We start from the raw sequence: 24273 nt of genomic DNA, 5'->3' as shown, positions 1-24273 counted from the left end.
AGTGCCCCCAGCCACAAGCAGCCCTACAGATAAGGGGCTCCTAGAGATAAGGAAGCCCCGAACCCAAAAGGGCTGCAGTGTGGGATAGGGAAGGGAGAACAAAACTTGCCAGGAGTCTTCATGAGGATGCTTCAACATCTGCATGCCACGCCTTTTAAATTATCCCAGTAAAAATCCACTTCAGTTTTTCAGGGTTTTCCTTGGAAGCAAGTCCTGAAGGCAACACCTAAAGAAGTGTCCTGCCCCAATTTGCCTTATGCCTATATTTAAATAACATGCAGAAATTTCCTGTACAGCTTTTTGTATGACAGAGACCCGACAACAGCAATAGCCTTCAGCTGGGTCTGGAACACAGGCAAATATTAAAGACTGAGCAACATTCAGCCTTGCATAACTAAATTCAAAGAACAACCATTCTTTCTTATTCTTGTATTTTTCCTCCATTCGTCCTACTCCATGTACGGTAAGGCAAAACAGTAACTCTAGCAGAAAGCAGAGACGCATTAAAAGCCTTAAATAAAGAACACGCAAAGGTTATTTTTTTGAACTCTGTTTCACTTTGGAAATAGCCAGTGAATCCATAATAGTTAGACAAAGTGACCAAATCTGTAAACTGACGGACTCATCAGATACATATTTGTTCTTGGGATTCATCTGCGTGTCATCAGATTTTCTGGCCAGACCATCTTCATGTCTACTGTCCAGGGAACTTTTTGAGTAAACCACATGAAGTGTAATGTCATCCCTTTGGAATAAAAAAAGGGAATGGGCATTGCTTCACAGTCCAGCAGATGTTACTTCTTTTTAAACCTTTGGGAATTTTATGAACTTTTCTTCCCCTAAGAGGTCACAAAAAATACAAAATCTCAGGAAGGCTTCAGTCTTATTTCATAACTTAAATCCACAATGCGGTTTGTACAACTACGTGAAGGAATTAGGCTTTGTAAAAAAAGAGGAAGGCTGCCAAACTCTCATGATTTTCTTGACATGTTCTCATAAAAGCTTTACTGAAGTCAATTTGTGAATTCTGTGAGAAGGATCTCATTTTGTGTTCTCTCTGGTTATATGAAATGTTTTGAGACAACACAGACCCAGACGCAGTTTTATTTGACCCTGGATGTCCCAGTAGCTGAGAAATGCTGATGGAAAATGAAATCTTGCAGGAATTCTTGTCACCTTTCAATGCAGCTCTTTCCTGGAGCAAGCAGTGTGTAGATCATGCTCTTTCCCCGTTGCTCTGAGTCTTTTGAAATCCTGTGCAAAAGGGATGCAAACTGCTACAGCTGCCCAGCACAGCTCAGCATCATACTGGAACAGGAGACAGAGAGGAGGATGCAGACAGACTTACAGTTTTGATGCTGTCAGTTCTCAAGGGGCACGCTGCCTTTTAGAAACCAGAGCTGGTACCACTCAGGATGAGGTTAGCAGCAACTCAGGGCCTCCATTTTAGAAATCATGGGCCTGCAGCTGACAACTGCTGCCTCTCAGTGTGCCAGTTGCTTTCCAGTGCTGGCAGGAATTTGCTCACACAGATTGCAATCTAACTGGAAACACCTCTGGGATGTATGTCTTCTAACAGCAGATGTATTTAAATCATGTATATCGCCGTATTTGAAGTGTATGGAATTTGCACTTTCCAAATTTGGCTGCTGTTCTCTCTTGTCTCCTATTTTGTTATACAGTTGTTAAATCCTGAAAACACCAGAAAGCAAGGAGTCGATGGTTTAGAATCATGCCAATGTAAATTACAGCACATGGCATTACTGCAATCAGTATCACTAAGTGGCAAGCTGGTCTCACAAGAGGTCCCGGGGTCTTTCCAGCTTTCTCAGAGAGACCGTAGAGCATCCTCAGTTATCGTAAATGAGGACAGCACCAATTAGTTCACTTTTCACCACTTGCTACTCCCAGATCAGATTTAAGGAAAATTGTGGGATTTGCACAGGAAACTACTGTACCCATTCCAGAGTCTAAATTCCCGAAGGGCTCTCTGCAGTGTCTTTTAAAAGCAATCTTATGTCCCTTAAAGTACAGGAGAGGAAGCAATTAGGTCTGCATGACATACATATTTATCCAAGTCCCTGGTCTAAAACACGTGAAACAAAACCTGAAGGTTTCTCCGATCTACACTGCAATACAGAAATGTATATGTATCTGGGAATTATATAGCTCCATAGTGTTATACACTAATTAGTGCTTCCTATACTAATTAAAAAGACTAGACAAAGGGTATAGTGTACATCACATATGAAGCTTAAGGATACCTGTGAAAAAATATTTAGCAGTGAGGAACCAAGAGCCAGAGTTTGCACTGACAGCAAATGTCCATCATTTACAAAGATAAACTCCCAAGTGTTTGCCATTGCCTGCAATTCTAATGATTTATTCTAATGAAATTCCAGCTTTGCAGACTCCTGTTACCGAAAAAATGGAAGCGTGCGCTGCGTCTGTAAGGAAAACTATGCAGGACCCAACTGTGAAAGGTAAGAAACTAACAGGATAACTTACTGGTCAAAATGCCAAAGTCCAGGAGCCTTCAAAGGAATCTTTGCACACTGGGGAGAAATGTTGTGGATGTGTATTCATTTGACTGAATCACGTTTGTCAAAGGATTTCATTCAGTTCATAATAAAATCTGTAAGGATTTGCTGCAGAGACATGTCAGGGTAGGACAGACTTCTACATCTGATGTATTTTGATCCAGTTCTTGCACTTTGTATACCCTCATGTGGTGATCTTTGTAAAAGGAATACAACTTACAAATCAAAATACAAATCAGAAACAGCAGCTGAAGTGAAAAATTGCCACCACAGAGATGCCTCTTGCAATTCCCTGCTCTGAAAAGATATCAGGCTTCTGCCAATTAAATGCTTCGAAAGCAAAGGAGAAAATACCTTATCTGCTCAAATTCGTAATGAGCAGACTCCTTCTTGGTTAAATTTTAAATGTACTTCACAGACGTAATTAAAGCAAACAACCACAGGTCAGTGCTGCTTTTCAACTTTTCCTTATGCCCACAAGCAATTTCCAGTAAATATCTTTTAAATTACAAAGTACGCAAATAAATGGAGCTATGCAGCAGAAATATAGCTTACTCTCCTGTCTCATAAAGGCCTATCTTACTCACCATGGACACACATGGACAATGTTTCAGTGAAGAAACGTGATTATAATTCAAAAATTCTCCTTGAGCATCCAATAAATTAAAAGTGCTCTAATACAAAACTGAGGGGTGTAGGATGGCTCAGATACTGAATTTCTCAACACCTCATTTTGTTTTTCCTTAAAGCCCCTGAAGTATTTAAAAATTCAATCCACTGTCATTAATGGGCAAGGTCTGAATTCAGACAATACTTTTCTAGAGAATGGAAAAAGGATATTTGCTCCTGATGCAAAGAGAAATCAATGTGAAAAAGGTAAGATGGAAAAAAGAAAAAAAGAAAAAAAAAAAGTGAAGACTTTTGCCTTTATAGAGGGTGTAAAAATGTCAGCATATTACCTCCACAGCACTAGCACAATGACAGCAATAGTGAAAGCCCTCTTGACAGATGGCACAAAAATGGAAAAAAAAAAAAAAAAGCCTTCTTTCCAGGCCTGTGGCTGTATGCTTTTGTTCTTAAGAAATGTCAGATGTATGCACAAAGGATAACACAGACAATTAAAAGGTCAGTGAGGTTTCCTAATAGTTATTAAAATGTCATCCTAAACTACAAGCAAATCAGATTGTATGAAATGAGCAGCATATTCACTGCAGCAGCAGAGAATGGCAGCGGCTCTCTAACAGCCACTACTCAGCCTTACACACTGCAGCTGTCTCAAGGAAGGCAAAGCTGCGTAGATGGGTTAGGAAAAGCTACAGAAAGAAATCGGCCTGCCCTGGTCACTGGGTTAAGTCTTTGACAAACCGCTGGGGTAAGCGGCAAGCAGTGACAAAGGGCACTTCCCTCCTGCAAGATTGCTGGTCCTGCTCCCGTTTGTGTCAGTCAGGACATAAAGCATTTCAAAGACTAATGAGAGATGCCTTGCTTGTCCCTGTCCCCTCGCCAAAGAGCAAGCCCCTGCCTTGTTCACACTGCTGCTGGGTACCACCACCACTGGCTGCTGGTGCTGGCAGCAGTCACAGTATAGGGGCACCAGGTGAGAGAGGACATTGCCCCTGCCCTCCCTGCATCCCATAGAGCAGCTCATGTCCCCAGGGCAGAGGAAGGCAACGTCCCACTGCCCTCCATCCCTCCCTGCCCTCCCTAGGGGCAGCGAGCTGTGGGACACACTCCTTGGGCAGTGCCTGGCAGACAGCCCGCTCCGTTTCCCCTGGCGCTTGTGTAGGAGGCTTCCTTGTGCTGCTCCAGGGACTTGGCGCAAGTCTAGCTGGTTTCTTTGATGTGTGCCAGCAGACGGTGTCGTGAAATCGTGGAAGCCTGTGCTAGGAACTGGGAAAACACACCTCCCAGTTCAACATTTAGCATTCACCTTCACATCCAACAATCATGTTGCTGCTGGACTCCAGCGATAAAGCACTGAGGTGGTAGCAGCTGAAATCCAGGTTTTCTTAGTGCCCAAAAGTTAAAAAAGATAATTGAGCAAATGATGCTTTAGTGTCCAAAGTGAACAGATGAGAAAGGTCCTTTTGGCATTGCCAGTGAAGAGGAAGTTAATTTTTTACTCACAAATAATTGCAGGAAGCAAACATGGCTATAAGATGAAACAAAGTTTAACTTAGCAGCTTTAGTATTTCCACAATGCTGATAAATCACAAGGGAGAGGAAATATTCTTAGCAACAAAGAGCCCCTTATTGATACAACAGAGGAAAAAGACATTTACCACAGGCCTCTACTTTTTCAGACCATAAAGTGCAGAGATGGAGCAATATGTTTCCATCCATCCATCCCTGTTCTTCCCACGTGCTACCAACCATTCAAAAGAGGCCAGCGAAAGTCCAAGCCTATGATATGCCCTCAGTGGCAAAGGGAAGGGGAAAGTGAAGTTGACACATTTATTCACACTCTAAAAGTTCCTATTTGTTTTAGACAGCTACTCCAGATGAGGAGATATGGCTAATAAAAGTGAGTCAGATGGTCATAAAAAGCAGCATTCACTTCCAGACCCACAAATGCATCTGTGAGGATGTGAGGAACTGCCACTGCATTTCTGGCAAGTGAACTGAATGTCGTATTTCAGAAAAAATTTTTTTAAATCACCTTGCCCTTATAAGAGGGAAGAAACTGTGGGCCTGATGGGAACAGTAGGCAGTCTTTGCTAGTCACTGTCTGAAAGCCAAAGCTGGCTAACAGTAAGCAAAGCCCCCTTCTCACCCAAGCTCTGCTGAGTGGCTTCTGTGAGTTGGTGGACATGTGAAACAGGCAGGCTTTTGGAAAATGCCTAAGCACAGAAAGTTAAAGAGAAATGCTGCAAGATTTTGAGAGTTCAGAATAAATCAAATAGTACAACAGATTTTTATTTTTTTTTAACAGAGGGGAAAGTTTTTCTTTTTTAAACTTCATAAACGTTTTGAAATTTGGAAAATATGACTATGCCACATCGTCTGAAATATTCAAAAATTATAGTAAGCCTTTTGGCATAACTATATAGCAGCATCACCCATCACTGCTTGCTCAAACTCCCATGGAAATAGGGAGTGACTCCATCAAAGTCAGTTAAATCACAATCTTTACACTCAGCATTGTATTCACAATTCTTCGAGGGGTGCAGAGAACTCCAGGTCACATGTTTTATTCTTTACATCTGGGTCACCCAAGTGATAAGATCTGCACCGAAAGTTCTGGCAGTGCTGCAAAGAGACAAATAGACTCTTTGCCATTGGCAAAGGCAGTATTTGAGGCAGCCAAATGGTTTATATTAGGATGCTTAATATTTTATATGTGTTTTTACTGTGGGGGTTCAGGACTGGAACATGAACAAAGCAGCATTGAGGAAATTACTTTCTTTATTAAAAAAAAAAAAAAAAACTTCAGCAAATGCAGGAACAGATCAAAACTGGAAGCTCTTATCAGATCGCCCACATTTTCATTGCTCAGACACAGCAGAACCCAGATTTGTCTATGTTCACATTTTAGGAGACAGCAGGCCTCAGCCCAGGTCCCCAGCCAGAAACTTGGGAAAATTACACCAAACTGCCTGAGAGCTCACTCTCCCACCCAGAAACAGCAGAACAAACAGCGCCTGAAGACAGGGCTTTATGGACAGGAGAAAAGACTAGGACAACAGGGCAATAAAACAGGATGACACAGAGTACTCCTTACCTAAATCACACTGACAGCCATTCAACCCTCTGATACCTTCAGTGAGCAATCACTGTGCCAGCTAGTTACCCCGTGGTCATTCTTCATCCCCAGTTTGGGGCATGAGTTCCCAGCCCCTGCGGTGCAGGCTGCGGGGTCATGCGCACTCCCGCAGTGACACCATGGGTGGCACGGGCTGTCCCCATCCTGCCAGCTGAGCCCCCCAGTCCCACTGCTTCACAAGGTCATGGAGCAGGCAGGAATAAGCATGCTCCCTGCTACCAGCAGAAACTCCTTTAACCGAGACCCTGATGATGACACCAGGTCTACTACCTGTTGTCTTAGTGTAGGGTCACCCAGAAGCTTGAGGTATTACTGGTTTGACTAGCCTTTCAAAAATCACCACAGTTTCAACATCTCTTCCATTTTAAGATGTAGCAAGCATTCAACAGAAATGTTGCTCAAATAGGACAAAACATGAAAAGCAATTCGGGCCCATTTCAGGCCTTCTCTGAGGTGTCTGTTGCCCACCTCCCTTTCTCCCTCTGCAAACCTCCAGAGGCATCCTCCCCTCCTGGGCTCTTACTCTTCTGGCCTCAGCCAACAGGCTAACGTAGAACAAATCTGAAACACAGTGGGGATGTAAAGGGAGGCTGGCTTGGTGTCTGTTTGATTTTGAAAAAACCAGACGCCATCCCAATGCCATGTCATAAACGTATTTATTCAGCCCCCTTCCGGTCAGAGCTCTGGTATCTGCATTATAATGAAAATAACGTCTGAACTTCCCCTGAGTTTCCACATCATGAAAGGCAGTCTCTTGCCCCAGTTTCCTATATAACACAATATAGCTGGAGAGATCCAAAGCTGAAAAGACGAAAATAAACACTAGGACTGCATCTCTGCCAAGGTCATGCTGTCATATATTTTAAAACAATGGGAACAAATCATTGCACTGCTAAGGATACAAAAAAAAATAATGCAGACTGAAGTGATTGAGATACCAGGAGTGTTCAAGAAGGGAAAAATAAATAACTGTACAGACTGACGTTAGAGCACAAAACAGCCTCTGCAGAAATACAGCTTCTAATTTGCCTTCTGTCCTTTAGTAGTTGCTGACCATCATCAATTCATGGGGACATAAATAAGGTCAGAGAAAAAACACTACCGCAGATGGCAATGTCATTGCAAGTCGTCTCTGGGCTCTCTTTTCCTTTCAGGTGTGCCCCTGGTTACTATGGGAACCCTTTGCTAATTGGAAGCACTTGTAAAAAATGCGACTGCAGTGGCAACTCAGACCCAAACCTGATTTTTGAAGACTGTGATGAAGTGACCGGCCAGTGCCGCAACTGCCTGCGCAACACCACGGGTTTCAAGTGTGAACGATGTGCTCCGGGGTACTTTGGGGATGCCAGATTCGCTAAAAACTGTACAGGTATGGTCTATAGTTCAGCGTAACAGAGCAGAGCAAAGCGTGGCACAGCATGGGGCATGGATTGCCTCCCGGGAATGCCCGAATCAGTCATAAAATGCCTGGGAATGGGCCTGGGAGGCAGGGAGTGCTCCTGGCCACCTGGTGGGAGGATTTGGATGCTCCAGTGGATCAGCCCTGGCACTATCCCCCTATCATGGCCCATGAGCAAGTCTCAGAGTACAGACCCCAACATCCCAGCTGAATGCCTGGGCACAACACTGCCTACATCTTGTATCAAAAAAGGGTCCTTAAGCTCTATTTGGATATAGACATCACCTTTGTGTTTGTTCATACCACTCACATACCACAGCCGAGGCATGCAACCACCATGAACATCTGAAGTCCTCCTGGGTTCGAGGTATAGGGCTATAGGCCTCGGGACATTTGTGATGTCTGGATCAAACCTACATCCTTCTTGCAACTCACTGTACAGCTGGACTTCTTACTAGCTGACTATGAAGTGCTAGGACATGTTTGGGGACATGGAGGATGGAGGCCATGAGGATATTCTGGACTCAAGTGTCTTATGTGCTGCAGTCTTCATTTATGGGCATATTATGCCACTAGCAGTCCCTTCTAGTTTTGCTCCTGTCTCTGGGATTAATTCACATCACTAAGTCACACACTTAAATTCCATTTACACTGAATGGAAGAGATGGTGCCCACACACAGCAACCTGAAAAGCCAATCCCAGGTATCCAATCCAGCCAAAAAGACAATGGCTATAGGGAACAGTGTGTCTCAAAGCTCAGCTCATGCTTGGATCTGGGCACCCAACCCAGGCCTGCAGTTCAATCTCTGTGATTTTGAGGTTGCAAAAGCAAACCCTGTTTATGTGCTTCACTGCCTAACTCAGCTCACCAGAGATGATTTAACAGCAGTTCTCCCATATAGAATGACAGGATGTAGCTATAGATAGCAGTTTTCAGCCTCTTTTCAATAAATTTCTTAGCCATTTGCCCTTTATCCACACTTCCAAGCTTTCTACAAATGTCACTCAGAAATAAAGGTAAATTTAGAACCTTTCTCCACTAGTAAACCACAACAGCATTCAAAGCCTTAACTCCATATTAAAAGTTTGGTACCTCCCAAACAAATAGATGAAATATTATCAGAAATGCTTTTGAAATGAATTCACTCTAAACATTTGTGTGAAAAGCTAAGAATTATCAAGTTAAATAAGAAGACAGTTTGATTTTCTTGAGCAGCAACCTAATCCAAATTTTAATCTTAGAACCGTAATCTTACCAACTGTTTTGGGGGCTAGACTAGATCCTGTCATACAGCTGAGACTTTTCTTTCACTTCTTGATAAAATAACTAACAAATGAAAGCATTGTAGATGTGGGAGCTGGGAGACACCAATTCATACTTGTGGAGAGATCAAAAGGTTGATTGCCCCATAAAATTCATAACCAAATTCTGTTCTCACATTAGTACAAAAAATGAGTAGTTCCACTAACTGTGGTTCAGTTTCAGAGAAATATTCCAATGTTAGCACATCATGTTTAACTTTGAGGCTGTTTTACACATTTTCCTTGAAAATACCATGAATGTTTAATGTGGAATGTAAATACAAGCACAATTCATAGAGAACAATGAATGGGCTGCAATAAAATAGCAGTAAACAATTTGGTTATATGAGATTCTGCTGAAACCATGAATCACAAGAGCAAAATGAATGCCAGATAAGTCACTACTGTTTTTCTGTTCTGCTAGAGATTTTGTTATTCTATCAAAGTGTTCCAAGAATATTTTAATCTTTAAAGTAATATATTTTAAAAGGTCAATTAAATCCTGAGAGAGACACTTTAGATTAAAAATTATACTTTTTAAAAAGCCACTTGTGCTGGCAGTAGGAATGCAGCTTACTCAAGTTAAAAAAATGTAAAACCTCACTTACTCTTCATTGTAAGTGGTAGGAGATATTTACTTTTTGATATGCTCAAGCTGATGATGGGATTGGAGTCCACTATCAATCCCTCATAGCTGGAAACCTTAATTTAGTGGGAGCCTGACACAGCACTGAGAAATTCCACAGGCCTGCAGAGAGGTATGGAACTAATAATTAACTTCAGCTGTACTGCTTTCCTTAGTCCATCTCCCAGACATCACCCTCTCTAGAAGGTGATGTTTTGGAACTACTTTTTTGACCAGCTGGGAAGCTTTGAACAAGTCTCTTCAGCATATTTTATCTGGTTTAATGAAGGGAAAATCAACCTGAGAAGCCCTTGATTTTGGCTTGACTTTCCATGCACAATCCTATGTATAATTATTACATTGGTCTTGGGATGGGAAAGGTGGGTTGGATGTTTTGAAGACTATTAATTTTAAGACCCTTTCTTTTTCCCCCAGAATGTAACTGTGGAGGGAGAATGTGTGACAGCCAGACCGGAGAATGCCTCACAGACAGTCCTGTAGTTTCTACTGGCACAGACTGCCCCACCATTAGTAAGAATAATACTATGAGAACACCAAAAGTGACTGTTGTTCTTGTATTTCAATGTTTGCAGACACTAACTTAAGAGCTTGGCTCTCCAGTGGACTTGGCACTTATACCTTGATTCTGCAGTGCCCTTAAACATGTGAAGATGTGCAATGTCTTGCTGACTGTATTTAAACATATGCTCAAGTGCACATGAGTGCACAAGCACGTTCTGCAATACAGACTGAATATTTAGGTACCAACTGTGGAGCAGTAGAGATGTATCACCAAAGCCACTTCTCTAGACTTAGAAACATAGTTACTGCAAAAAAAAAAAATATTCCAGCCTTAAAAATTGCTAGGACTACTTTATCTGTGCTGTCTTGCATATCACTTCTGTTTTTCTAGTTGTACATCTAGTATAAATTGTTACTGTTGAGAATTTGACATATACACATCAGTCAGTTGCTTTTCAGCTCTCTTTTAGTCTAACTATAGGAAGCCTGGGGAGCTTCCAAATGTATTATGTTGTAACTACTGGTAAACACTGATTTTATATATATATATATATATATATAATGCTAGTATTATTACATCTGTGGTTTAATGCAGAAGCATAGCACATACAGGCTTCTAAACCTGTTCCCAAGAAGAAAGGTGTCCCAAAATGCAACCAGAAGGAAAATATTTGGCAGCTTCTGCCAACAAGAATGCAGACTAGATGATGCCAAGCAAAAGTTCCTGTAGGAATCTGTGTTTCATGTTCATCTAAGTCTCTCCCATTTACTGGTGGCACAAATATCACTAAAAAGAAGGTGGCACTGGAGGCATTCAGCCAGAACAAGGATGTAGTGCTGTGCAAGCATAATTCAAACATGTTGTAATTGTGCTTTAAGAAGTTGCCTTCCTAATCAAATATGCATCCAAGAGTCCAGCTGTTGGACATCCTTACTTCTCATACCACCAGATTTTAAATACAGAATTCTGGCTTCTGGCAAAATGAACTTGTTTTTTCACCCCCCATCTGTTGTTCTTTGGGACACAAACACACGGAGCCTCTAGGGAATATCCAGGAAATGCCTCATCTCTCTCTCCCTACTGATTACAGAGCCGCCTCGACAGCCCCTCAGAGTAGTCCCATCTGGTGCTGCTCAGCTGGAAGCACTGTGACTGTGTTGTGGGACCTTTGGAAGTGGTATATGAAAATGAAAAAAAAAAATGTATCCATCAGGTCCCGTCAATGACAAAGAGAGGGAACCCCATGGGGCAAGGGCACTCAAAAGTAAATTGAGGATGTTTGTTGTTAACTGACACAAACACTTAAAGAAAAAAATGACACTTTTATTTTCTTATCAGGCTGCGATAAATGTATTTGGGATTTGACAGATGACATCCAATTAGCAGTTCTGGCTATCGATGAAAGCAAAACAACTTTACTGAGCATTTCTACGGGTGTTGCAGCTCAGAAACGCTTGAATGATCTGAACCTCACTGCTACCCATCTCCAGGTACAAACAGTGGTGACGTTTCACTTTTTTAATTTAATTTCATTACATGAATTTCCACTCCATTCGTGTAAATTTCAATTCCTGCCCTCACTAAAGAAATGTGTTTTGTGGGTGCACTGACTTCTTTTCCCCTGCACACAGGCAGCGATGTCCAAAAAAAAGAACCACTCTGTGCTTTGGACCATCCAAGTTGATGATGCTGCAGATGAAATGAATGATCTCCTGAGAGAGGCAGCAACTCTTGAAGACCAGGTTTGTTCACAGCCTCCTGCCAGAGCACAGAAGCTTTGCGGCTTTTCATATTCAAATGCTGGCATAGGAGACTCACCAAACAAGGGTAGCTGAGAAAGCTTTCTATTTCTAAACCTTCTGCTTTACTTAGGCTCTGAAATAAAAGTGTAAAAGATCTATCAAGTCATCTTCTCAGAAAAGGAGGAGAGCAGGGCCAAAGTCTGCTGAGTGTTGTCAGAGGTTTGTCACCTCCCCTCAGGACTCAAGTTCCCACCTTAATCCCTACACCACAGGCACAACATTTGATCTGAGGTAGACACACTGCCTTAGTATTTCAGAGCAAAGTAACCAACATTAAAGTAGTTTGGACTGACTTTGGGAGCCCTTGTACTATATTTATTTTACACGTATGCCCTTGTAAAAATCCATTTAGCCTGATTAGACACTTCACAATATGCTATGAAGCTGCCAGTGTAAAAGCCTTTTGAGGTACCCACTGAGATGGAAGCTGATCAGCACTCAAGATATGTTATAACACAATTATAATCATAAATGTTATATCCTCATTCAATTGCTAAGCTATAAAATTAAGGTTATCTACTCTCAGCTCACTAACACTTCTATTGCACCCTAAAAGAATACCAATATATGTTAAGAGAAGAAAAAAGGTTGAAAAATTTCTTCTCCTGTATTTTAAACAGGTATTATTAGCCAGTTTTCTGTTGCTGAGATATATATATATAGTGAGATACATCATGTGATGTTATTCCCAAGCAGAGATAACCACAGCTGCAGTATGACTAGAGTATATTTCACGCTTATTGCAAAAAGCCAGACCTTGTATTCATTTACCAATTCCTTCAGGAGACAAATTTATACCTTAGGCTAAAACTCAGATGCAGGAGCAAGAAGAAGAAACACAAAGGAAGAGAAAATAGGGCTGTATGGAGAGGTGGAAGAGAAAATGTGGGGGTTAGTATTTTTAATCAGCACTTAGCAGAAAGGGCACTGCAGAATTACAGACTCTGTGTTCAAAAGAGAGGTTTGAATGAGAATAATAAATGGGATCTGAAACTCCCAGAATCTGCTGGCGATGAGCTTAGAGTAAAACCACACAAAACTCAATCCTAAATGTTTGGCAGAGCCCTGGGGGAGCCATGTACCTCTCCTTCCCAGGCTCTGGGCAGATTCCAGGACAAGTCTCCCTCTGCCAGCAGCAATTTGAGGGTCAATGAGAGTACCCCTCATCTGTGCTGCTATGCTTCCCGTCAATTTTATGGCAATCAGGAAACCTGTCTCAGCAATTGCCCATGCACTTAATAGTTTTATTAATAAAATGTTTGGTGAGGAAAGAGTATTATTTAAAGGCAAATGTGTGTAAAAACAGAGAGAAGTTGCTTAAAATAAGCACAAGGTGACAATGCCAAGCAACTGAGCATTCGTAGGAAACCCTGACAGGAATAAAGGAATACAAACAGAAAGCACAGCACATGCCCTTTGAAGACGTAAAATAAGCAAGTCAACAGAAACAAACAGCAAACCTTTCCACAGACCCATGCTTCATGCAGGACCACCTCCATTGCTGCCTTCCAGCTCACCCTGGTGTCACCACAGGCTGCATGGCAGGAGGGAGGCCGCGGCCTGCTGGAATTAAGCAGGCATGAAGCCAGCACAGCAACAGCCTAAAATCTTCCGGCTTATCTCCCAAACTCAAACTGGTTTTACAGTGGGGATTCTTGCTGTTGCAGCCCCAACAGGGGCTTTAAACTAAACACCTTGCTACCGGCAAGCTTGTGGTGTGGTCTTGCACAGGCACACACACACATCCCCTGAGTCCAGGAAATGTCGAGAGCAGCCATATTTCCTTCTCCTTCATGAGACATAACAGTGAAAATTAAATCCAAGGACTCCCAAAGTTAATGGCTGGCTAGGAAACACGATAACTGTGCCATGGTTCACTTCCCTTATGTCCTCACCTGGTGCCTCACTATCACCATTTGGGGACCACGTCACCTCGTGTCTATATAGGAGAACGCAGCGTGGTGTACAACCTCCACCATAATATAGGATAGGAGTGTGGCTATGCTCTTCGGGGCATTTTGAATCCTGACACTCATTTTCTTAATTTTACAATTTGCATAGCTGGCAACCTCGCATGAGGGAGACAGTGATCTAAAAATGGTGGGGAGCTTTGCACCTTGTTCTTCAGTCTATATGTTTACTCAGGAAACACGATACCCAGCAAAATGAGCCAGCCCTGCTGAATGCCTAGGAGACTCAGCAGATGGGAGTTTTACAACTGTACATAATTTATGGCAATTTGATTGCAGCAAATGATGGATAAATATGGGACAGATTTTAATCTCTCACTCTGCAATTCTGAAAATACCGGCAAGACAGCCCTTCACTTCAGACTGTAAATGCTACTTTATATGATAAATGGACTTTCACATGCTCATCAGGAGAAAGCAAAATGTGTGTTTACACTGCTCATCGGCACACACGCATATGGATCTGAAAAAAAATCTAATATCTTGCTCACATGGTTTATTCATAGGGAAATCAAGCATCCAACAAAGGCCTACTGATACAGAAGGAAACCATGGAGACCAACAACCGTGCTACGCAGCTCATGCAGCAGCTCCATAATATGAAGGATAACATTCAAGGTAAATAGATTTCTTTTCTGGTTCAGCTCAATGTGAAGCATGTGTTAATGAAACCTCCAGCAAAAAAATGTCATTGCACCCGGGCACTCTCACAAAGCAACCCATAGGCTTTAAACATAAGGCTTTTAGAGCCTGCAATGCCATGATGAAAAGTTGTCTCTCTTCAAAGACAACTGACACTATGGGTTGATTTGGTCTGACAACCAGAATAAGAGCTTCACTTTTTTTCTCTCTCTGAAAGAGAAAAATAATAATAAATAGGTTTACATGGAATACTTCAAGGTAATTCAACTTGCAGTCTCTGATTGTTTGAATAGCTGCTCAAAGTATTTATATACACTCGTGGAGGAAGAAAAAAAAAAAAAAGAGCTGGGGCTGATTGCAGCCACAAACACAAGCACAGGATGAGAAGTAAGAGTGCTTAGTGTCTTCCCTGTCAGCAGATTCATACAAATGCACTTTTCTGATCATCCTGGTAAATAATGGAGGGCATGTGAACAGCTAGACAGATTTTTTTTTTAAAAGCACTTTTCCTTTTGAACCCACAGTAGTCAGTTAGATCTGACTAACTCTGGTGATCCCCCTACTGAGTTTTACTTCCGTTCAATTTTTTGCATTTTATGAAATTGTTCCTAAGTAGGATTTCTCTGCTTCATATAACTTCATGCAAATGCTTCTAAAAAGCAAAAGATGCTGAATAGTACATCATTTTGTGAACTTACTGCTCCGCCAAGCTCAGTGTAGAAGGTGGTAATGATTTTCTCCTCAAGCTGTTTGTTGCTTCATCAAACCAAAATTTCTAGCTGAGTTTGGGTTCAGCCCCATCTACACAGCCTTAGAGAGTGGCTGTTGTCCTCTTCTTTTTTTTTTTTTTTCTTGAAATACAGAAGTAGAGTTGAAAAACTACATTTTCATTGGCTCTTTCTTTCCCAACAAAGAACGCATTGGTTCTACTAAAAGTGAAACAGAACTGTTAACCACATGGGTAGCGCAGACTGCCAGAAATGGTTATAGTGATGCTGTTTCACAGTAGGAAAGATAAATGTGATGATGAAGATCTCCCAAAATTAGAAGAGTGTAACCAAGTGCTTTTTTATGTTAAAATAGGACAACCTGTCACCTATCATCTCAATGTTCTGCTCATCTGTGTATATGATGTGAGGGAATGCAGATAAAACTTGTATCCATCTTTGGGCAACATGCTAGAGCAATAACTGCATCTCTAGAACTAACATAAACTTCAGAACATTACTTCTCTTCTGACTGTAAATGTAGGTATTTTAGACCTTTGCAGATGAAGATTCTTGATTTACAGCCTCAGAGACTGCTTGGATCTTCAAGAATTTTTACTGTACCATACATCAAAGGATAAATGGCAACAGTGAACACCTTCCCAAGCACAATTGCAATTAAATAAAAATTTCCTAGTCTGAGAAGATCATCTTCATCTGGAGTATCTCTGACGTAATGTTGTTGTGCTCATATATAAAACTAAGATTAAGCCAGTTGTAGCCTCTTCTTCTGTAACTTCAGAAAGCAATAAAACCCCAAGTGAGTGCACACAGAAGCATCCCTGTCCCCTGTAAACCTGCATCATGAAAGTATCCATTCTGACGTAAAGAACACTGATTTCTCCCAGTCCTTTGCAAAGCCAACAGTGTAAAAAGCTGTTTATGGCACCAGAATAGAAAAGCAGACTGCCAGATGAAGTTAAATAGTCCTTTTTCAGTTAATAGAAATCCTTGATTAACAGGCCTGAGTGGTTCTGACTTAAAACAATTATTGCAAGTTTGGTGGCAACTTTTGTAAGGAAGTGCTGTAATACACCAAACATTATCCTTGCTGATCATTACCTCCATGGGTGCTTCAACCAATATTTCAATTTTAGTAAACATAGTTAACATATCCTGTCACAAAGATGAGGCAGGCTAAGACCATGCACACAGCATGTTACAAATGTTCTCCCTTCTTATACCTACAGTGGTAGATCACTTCTGATTACTGCTGCATCTCTCACTTTTTATTTTTATAGTTACTGAGTACAGGTGTCAGCCTAAGCCTCGTTGTACGTCGACCAGCACTCACTGGCTGACTTGTGGGGATAGTTCTTTTGTATCATTAGTTGTTTGGGGGAGGAAAGGAATTACAGAAGGCAGAAATATGTCTAGTTTGGGTCACAAATAGCAGAAGTCAGGTTGGCGTAGCATAGAAGAAGCAGCACCTGTCTGTGATGAAAAAGAGTGTTTGTTCAACCCAGAAAAATAGTTGCAAGCAAGTGGGTGAAAATTATTTTCACCATGCATAAAAATATTCTCCAGCATCACTACTGCAGAAGGCAAGCCAGGTTCTACTGAAGGTAAGCTGCATGTGTATGCACACGTCTATGTGTGTAGACACATGTGCCAGTATGAGAAGGAGAAAGAAAGCCACGGAGGCACTTGTGGTCATCAGTTGCTGCTGAGACTGAGACTTTAAAGCTTCACTAATGAGTTCAGGAGCCATCCAGAAACTGCATGAAAGGACATTCTGCCAGAGAATTAGTTGTGCCACAAGTACACGTAGATTTTTTTTATTAAAAAATTACAGATCCATAGAGCTGCCTTGCCAGATCTGGCTATCCACAAATCCAGTGATGAACGCAAGCCAAAGCTACTCACAGGGTATGAAAGAGGAGGTGGTTGGTATTCGAGGCCAAGGATTGAAAAGTGAGAAAACTTTGTAATGCTTGCTCAGGGAATGGGTAAACTCAATTTCAGCTGCAAGGATTCAACAGCATTTTTTGAATTGAGACCAAAACCTTGAAATAATATCCATCTCCAAACCAGCGAGGCAGCGTCATGCCAGAAGCCTTATGTTACGTCTTTAGGGTGCCTCAAACTTCTTCAGAGGGACAAAAAGATTGTTTCAGTCTCTTTGCTGATGTTGTTGTTTAATAAGCATCACATTTTTGCAGTAGCACTTAAAAACCACGATCTTGGAGGAAAGCCCCAGTCTGCTACATGCCACAGAGCTCAGAATAAAAAGACGATCTCAGCTTGCAAGAACTGCCAAGCCAAATAATGCACACTACCCACACCTATTTAATCTCATCCTTTTCTGATGAGACCCCCACATATGCCATGAAGTGTGATTTATTTACAGGTTTAATTTTAAGACTGGATTAAAGATAATAATTATCTACCATAGGGTGGTAGCATAATTAAAATTTTCTTTCGCCATCAGCTTGATCTGGATTCACAAAAGTAAGAGTACTTCACAGAAGAGTACTTACTTCTCCGTAGCATGCTGGATTGACCATCTGTTCCTTCTTTTCTCACAGAAATCAGCAGCAAGATGAAATACTATGCAATTCAACAAGAGCTGAGCCCTGAGGAAATTGCCCAGAAGCTGAGTGAGGCTGAGGAGATGCTGAAGGAAATCAAACGCCGTAAGCCTTTCACTAATCAGAGGCAACTTGCAGCTGAGGAGAAAGATGCAGCAGAGGACCGTAAGTTTTGAATCTGTTTTCAATTCACCCAGATGTTGATGCACAGCTGGCAGGAGCTGGGCAGCTTGAGACATAATGCTGAGCCCCTGGGGAGAACCAGGAGGTGCTGGTGGGTTGGGCGGCTGCAGACATCGCAGTTTAGGAGAATGTAAGGCCAAGTATATGAGACCTGTGTGCCCATTAGCAGACTTCTATCCTTAATTATTTACACAGGAAGTGAAAGAGATTAAATAATAATACCTGCTCCTGATGGTTTGAAGGAAAAAAAAAAAAAAAAAAAAAAAGCTGACAAGATCAAATCTGGGAAAGAAAAGAATAGGAAAAGTATTATCTGCCAACATGAAAGGAATCCTGGTTTCTGTCCCTGAGTGTGGTTCACCACAGCCGGTCTCCTAACCCAAGCCAATATAACTCTGCTGACTTCAGGAGACTGTCAAGCATTAAACAAACGTAAGGGCTACAGCTTTTCCTTTCCCTGCCTTTCTCCACACTAGTAACAGAGCAGTGGAAAAGGGACCAGCAGTGGCATAGCTCTGATGGACACAGTCAGTGAGCCCACCACAGCAGCCAAGGGTGACACTGTTTCCAAATGTCTGCCCCAAGTCTCTCCTTGCTGCTCCCATGGCAGAACAAGCAGAAAAATGTGTTTGTGTTTCGCAAGTGTCTGTATGTCTGTGCGTACGTTTGTCTGTGCCTGCTATGGATTAATCAGTGGCCTCTGATTTTTCTCCCAGTGCTACAGAGAGTTGAAGAGTTTCATGAGAGGTACAATGACACCAGATCTCTAGTTTCTGATGCGAAGGAGCAGCTCAGTGAACACAATATGAAGCTGTCAGACCTGGAGGAGGCATTAAACCAGGCATCTGACTATGTTAAACAAACAGGGGATATAAATCAGAAAAACACAGCCAATCTTCAAGAGCATGAGGTATTATGCAGTATATTTATCATAAGTATCTGTGAATAGTTCGTGTTTGCCGGTACTTAAAAGAGTGGATTACAAACAATTGAGATTCAGGAATTACCACACACACACACAAAAAAAGGAGGTTCTTGGGCTACTCAGCAGGATGAGCTTGACACTCCAGTTCTACACAATAAGTTGAGAAGTACAAGGTGTATTACTTATTCATGGAGTCACAATAAATGCCAGATTTTGGCACAGCATGTCCCAACTGGCCGAGGAAAAGATGGTTACTGATGCCTAAACATAGGAAGATGTATTACAGCAAAACCCAAGAAGCCTAAGATTCCAATTAGCATGGCTGCTGTAAATACTGTGGTGGAAATGTTTCACCTGTTATGTACTGATTTATAATGTGACACTGGAACATATTGCCCAGAGAGGCTGTGGATGCCCCATCCCTGGAAATGTTCAAGGTCAGGTTGGATGAGGCCCTGAGCAACCTGGTCTGGTGGGAGGTGTCCCTGCCTATGGCAGAGGGGTTGGAACTGGATAATCTTTGAGGTCCCTTCCAACCCAAACCATTCTATGATGTGGAAGGACTTCATGCTCTCAGAAAGTAATTATATTCTCTTGAAATAATTATTTATAAAGACTCTGTGCTGAATTCATGCCCTGGTGACTGTTTTCATACTGTCCCATCCAAACTTTCTCCCTGGTCCTCTTTAAATGAAATGCCTCATTTTTTCAGGAAGAGCAGATGACTATCTTTACATCAGGAAGCACAAAGCCATTCTCTAATTGCTCCACAACAGATATCTTAAAACTGGGTTTCCTACTTGGTGGGTGAACTGCCTTGCTATGAGGCTACAGCAGTTTTCCCTTATGCTCTGTTCAGACAAATAGTTCCAGTCTTTTGAACAAAGCAGTCGGTCCAGAGGAGAGCTCAGATATCTTCCTCCTAGAACCCCTGTGGAAGAGGGAACATTTGCATGTGAGTGGTGGTGTTAGGTTCAGATAATATCTGGAAATTGAACTTTCAAGTCCTTCATCCCAGAAAGATATTTAATTCATCAGTCATATACAGAGATTGTTTTTTCGTTTGTTTTGTTTGTTTTTTCCGTCCAAAAGTTTTGTGACTCTTCTTTGTTTTCTTGAGAGATGCAAAACCAGAATGTCCCACCTCAATATGTTTTCCTCGGTTATTTTTTCATCAGGGAAAAAAATGACAAAATAACGATTCGGGACCATTTGATCCTAACTGCTTTCATTTCAATGGCTGAAATTGTTTGGACTCTGGAAGAGAGCAGTTTGGGGAACAATCCTGTGATCACAACAATGATCGTCTGAATTCAGGCTAACCTCTGGGTTTCATAGCACCAGTGGCTGCACTTTGAGCTCTTGAAATCTGCCACGCTCAAAGTTCATGCTGATGTGGAAGGTTTACTAATTCAAAAGATAAATCAGGCACGCTTGTTCTTGTGACTTCTTCTGTGAGGACCTTGGGAACTTTATTTATAAAGAGTCTTCTGCTTTTTCATATTTAATTATTATAATGCCAAACTGCAGATCATCTCACATTTATGAAGTGAAGCCTTAAGTATGCTGGTTGTAGCCATAATTTTTCTGTTTTTAACCACTTGGATTTTCATTATTCCTCACAGTGAAGGTGCATGCTGTATAAAATATTGTTCACATTAGCTTCATTATTGACATGAAAAAGAATTCTCAAGACTGTAAATTTAAAAAATCTGCAGACAAAAAAAAAAAAAAAAGTTTCCAGGCCACAATGAAAAGTCCGTGTTTAATTTGTTTCTGCTGGCAATGCACTGAATAATGTTTCATCCCAGTAACTGCTCATGCTGTAATATAAAAAGAAATTAATTCATATAAATAAAAAAGAGTATTTCACAAGGACAAGAAAATGCAAGAAACAACATTATAATATGCAGCTATTAGGGTTATCTATGAAAAACAGACTTAATTTACCTGAAATCTACTTTATCACTTCATCTTTTGAATTAACTTTAGTAACATGACAAAAACAGTAATACTGTTCTAGCAGTTCACAAACATTTTTGGATGCTTTTTTTTTTTTGTAGAAACAACATGATAAAATAAAAGAGCAGGTAGATGAAGTGAATGGCATTCTGCTAAGTGCCACAACTATTCTGGCAGGACCACAAAAGATCAACTCAGAGTTAAGTGAGGTAATAAAGGTAGGTGCCTTAGTGACTTGTTTAAATGGTATGTCCTGAATTTTTGAACTTTTGAAAAGTCATGTGCTTAGACCACTGAGTGAAAACCTCTAGTTTTTTATATTGCTTCAAAGAAATACTGATGAATAGTTCCCAAAAAAATGTATAAATCCTCCTGAATGGAAAGCCTTGTAATTACATTTTGCTGCCTTGGAAAAATAATATATTAGAAGTATACCTTACTGTGGGCACAGCTGACTGAAGGATTTTGCTGTAGGGTTCTCATTTCATAATGAGCAGCTGCCAAAAGGCCCAAAGGTACTCTGTTGGCAGATTCTACTTGGGAGACAGTTTAAGATCCCACATCTCAGTGTTAAAAGCAGTGATGGTCAGAATGTAAAATTTACATATAAACATATTGTCTTATTGAAATCCTCATCTGCAACTGTAGAATCCAGTGTTATGAATGAGAAAAGGTGTTGTGGGAAATTTTTAGATTAAACTTCCCCATGGTTTTTGTTTTTTTCTATTAAAAAAAAATGAAAATAAAAGTGGGATTTTGCTAACTAAAAGTTTTGCCATTTTACAAAAACTTTTATTTCCATGTCTTACATTAAGATTTTGACATAGTTTAAGACAAATGAAAATTCTCCAAAAGCATTAATTTTAGCCATAGGTGCCCAAAGCAACACAAAAGCAAATACCAAAGCCATTCATTTTTCTTTGGAAAAGTAATTTGTGAAAGCAGAAAGAAGACAGCTTTCTTTAACTATAGCAATCCCAGGATGATCAAGCAGTATGATTTTTTTTTTCTCCTGTGTTTTCTGTAAAATAAATTGCTGCAGTTTATCGTTCAGTATCCCCCACTCCTGTGGGTAAGTCTGCACATAGGGATGTTTACTCTGCGGGGAAGTAGTATGAGAACATCATGTATCTTCCATCCTCACCAGCAATGAGTATCTTCACGCTTCACTCATACATCCTTTTTCACTCCCTCACTTTCATCCTTTTTTTCTAGTATTTTGAGGCCACAATGATAATCTTCAAACTTACCAGCAAGGTTGTATATTGGAGAAGCGAATGCAGGTCCAACAGATCTTCCCCACAAATACTTTATATAAGGAAGGCATATGGCTAAGGCAAAGGGATGCTACTTTTCCTTGCCTGTACATACACAGAGTTAGTGGTCTGAAGGACTCCTGTAAATCAGAGTAGTCCAAGATGTCCTCCTACCATGAGGGCTATCCCTGTGCAAAGAGAGAATGTGATGAGGGCCTCTTCTCACAGCTGTGTGTGGCACAGCTTACAGCTGTATTGCTAAACTCCCTGCTCCTCTCCAGCATCACCTCCCATACAAATTGCCCCTGAGGCACAGGCACTGCTCCATGTTATTCTCCAAGGAAGCAGGTCTGGGAGGGTGGCAGCTGGCCAGGGCCAAAACAGTGCCAAGGATCAAGCACTAATAGGATGTTGTGAAAGCCAGCCCACCCTAGCACTATTTTGTTTGCTTGTATAGATATAGTTTAGAAGTCCCAAAAGCTAATGTCTGGCCTACAGTCTTACAGAGAAGAGTTTTTAAAAAAAATGGTTTCCATCTCCTAATTTAGTAAAAACCACAATGAGTGGATCTTGCAAAGTTTTGCTGTAATTATTCCACCTATTAGCAATTCACACCAAAAAGCTTCACATTGGCACCATTCTGGAGCAAACGTAAGTAATGGTAAGATATCATTCGGCTGTCTCTCTTTTATATTTCACAAATGTTTCTCCAATATATTTTCAAGGGATTTCTGGAATTTTTGCTGATTTTTATTTTCCTGCATTTGCCTTGATCCACCAACATTCATGACAGATTCTTTTCTGACCTTTACTCTCTTTTATATGCTAAGTATATAACATAAAACAAAATAAAAGCATTATAATAATGTAGAAAGGTACAATAAAACATAATAATCAAAATATAGGTTTGATTTTTTACAATATTCACCTTCTTCCCTTCCTTCTATATTTTATTCAGAATGTGTCAGGGTTCTACGCAGAAATAGATGGAGCGAAAAAGGAATTGCAAGAAAAAATAGCCAACCTGTCTCTGTTTGATGATGATTTGGTAGAAAAGGCTATGCATCATGCGCACACCCTACGAGGACTTGCTGATGAGCTGGACCGGTAAAATTTAACTTCAGCAGACTCTGTTCATACAAGTGCTACTGATTGAACAGCTGAATGAACTTAGAGACAGGCAGAAACACCAAGACATTAGATATGCTGTCTGTAAATAGGCATTAAACAAATCACTGGGAGCTCATGTATGGGAGGAACTGTCATAGTCTGGAGGGAACAGCTGAAATTGAGCAAAGCAAAATCTATTCATCTTGTCAAAGAATAAACATATATCTCGCGTGATATTATTCTCTTTCTAATTTGGCACATTCTCCCCTTCCCATAGCTAGAGAATAGGAAAAGTAATATAATACGGTGAAATTAAATGGGGTTTGCAGAAACAGCTTATGTCAATAAGTTATGTTACATTACCTTTTTGCAGTGTGGGCCAAAACAAATGGGATTTGTGATAATTTTTGTTTGAGAACTGGTTTACAGATGGAGTAGTTCTGAAAGAGTGAATCGTACCCCAATGAAACTAGCCCCCTGCAACACCAAACATTTACTGCAAGGCCCCCTATTTTGCTGAAAAATAGCAAACACATAAACTTTCCTTCGATTTACTAAAAAGTCAGCTCTAGGCAGATTCGAAAGATGAGTTTATCTGCAACTGGTACTACACATGAAAAAAATCACTGTTGCAAATGATTTGTTATTGAAAATGCCTCACCAAATTCTACCTTAAGTAACATCATAGACATATGTTTTTGGAAGATAAACTAATAACTACTAATCAAGTGTATTATCTAAATACCAGTTGTTTCTTAATATTAGTATGCACTAGATGGGAGATTAAAACAGAGAAAAAATAACAGATGGTTTTCTTTTATAAAACTGCATAAAGCTGACATCTGAAACTGTTGTTCTATAATGCTACACAAACTACAGACAACCTAAAAAACAAACAATATGTTCAGTCTGAGATCGGCTAGCTGGGGGTAGCAGAATCACTTGAAAGAAAATACCCCATATGGCTAGCCT

The 24273-nt window shown here is 40.8% G+C and overlaps 1 protein-coding gene and 1 long non-coding RNA gene across 2 annotated transcripts in view; one reads left to right on the top strand and one right to left on the bottom strand.

Annotated features, from left to right (window-relative positions):
* LAMA4 (laminin subunit alpha 4) overlaps positions 1-24273 on the top strand; it is a 98699-nt gene that overhangs the window by 34394 nt on the left and 40032 nt on the right. The window contains exons 4-13 of the mRNA XM_083829578.1: positions 2403-2483; positions 7458-7672; positions 10066-10161; positions 11492-11643; positions 11785-11895; positions 14432-14543; positions 17863-18030; positions 18765-18958; positions 21037-21153; positions 23150-23298. Of these exons, the coding sequence (XP_083685704.1) occupies positions 2403-2483; positions 7458-7672; positions 10066-10161; positions 11492-11643; positions 11785-11895; positions 14432-14543; positions 17863-18030; positions 18765-18958; positions 21037-21153; positions 23150-23298 (1395 nt within the window). The remainder of the gene's footprint in view (positions 1-2402; positions 2484-7457; positions 7673-10065; positions 10162-11491; positions 11644-11784; positions 11896-14431; positions 14544-17862; positions 18031-18764; positions 18959-21036; positions 21154-23149; positions 23299-24273) is intronic.
* On the bottom strand, positions 20041-23141 carry LOC310896803. Its single transcript, XR_014581848.1, has 2 exons — positions 22186-23141; positions 20041-20796 (listed from the first exon to the last, which is right to left on the bottom strand). It is a non-coding gene; the product is annotated as an uncharacterized lncRNA (long non-coding RNA).

This window comes from Anser anser (genome assembly GCF_964211835.1).
Source record: "Anser anser genome assembly, chromosome: 3".
Lineage (NCBI taxonomy): Eukaryota > Metazoa > Chordata > Aves > Anseriformes > Anatidae > Anser > Anser anser.
This window is presented reverse-complemented; position numbering and strand designations above follow the sequence as displayed.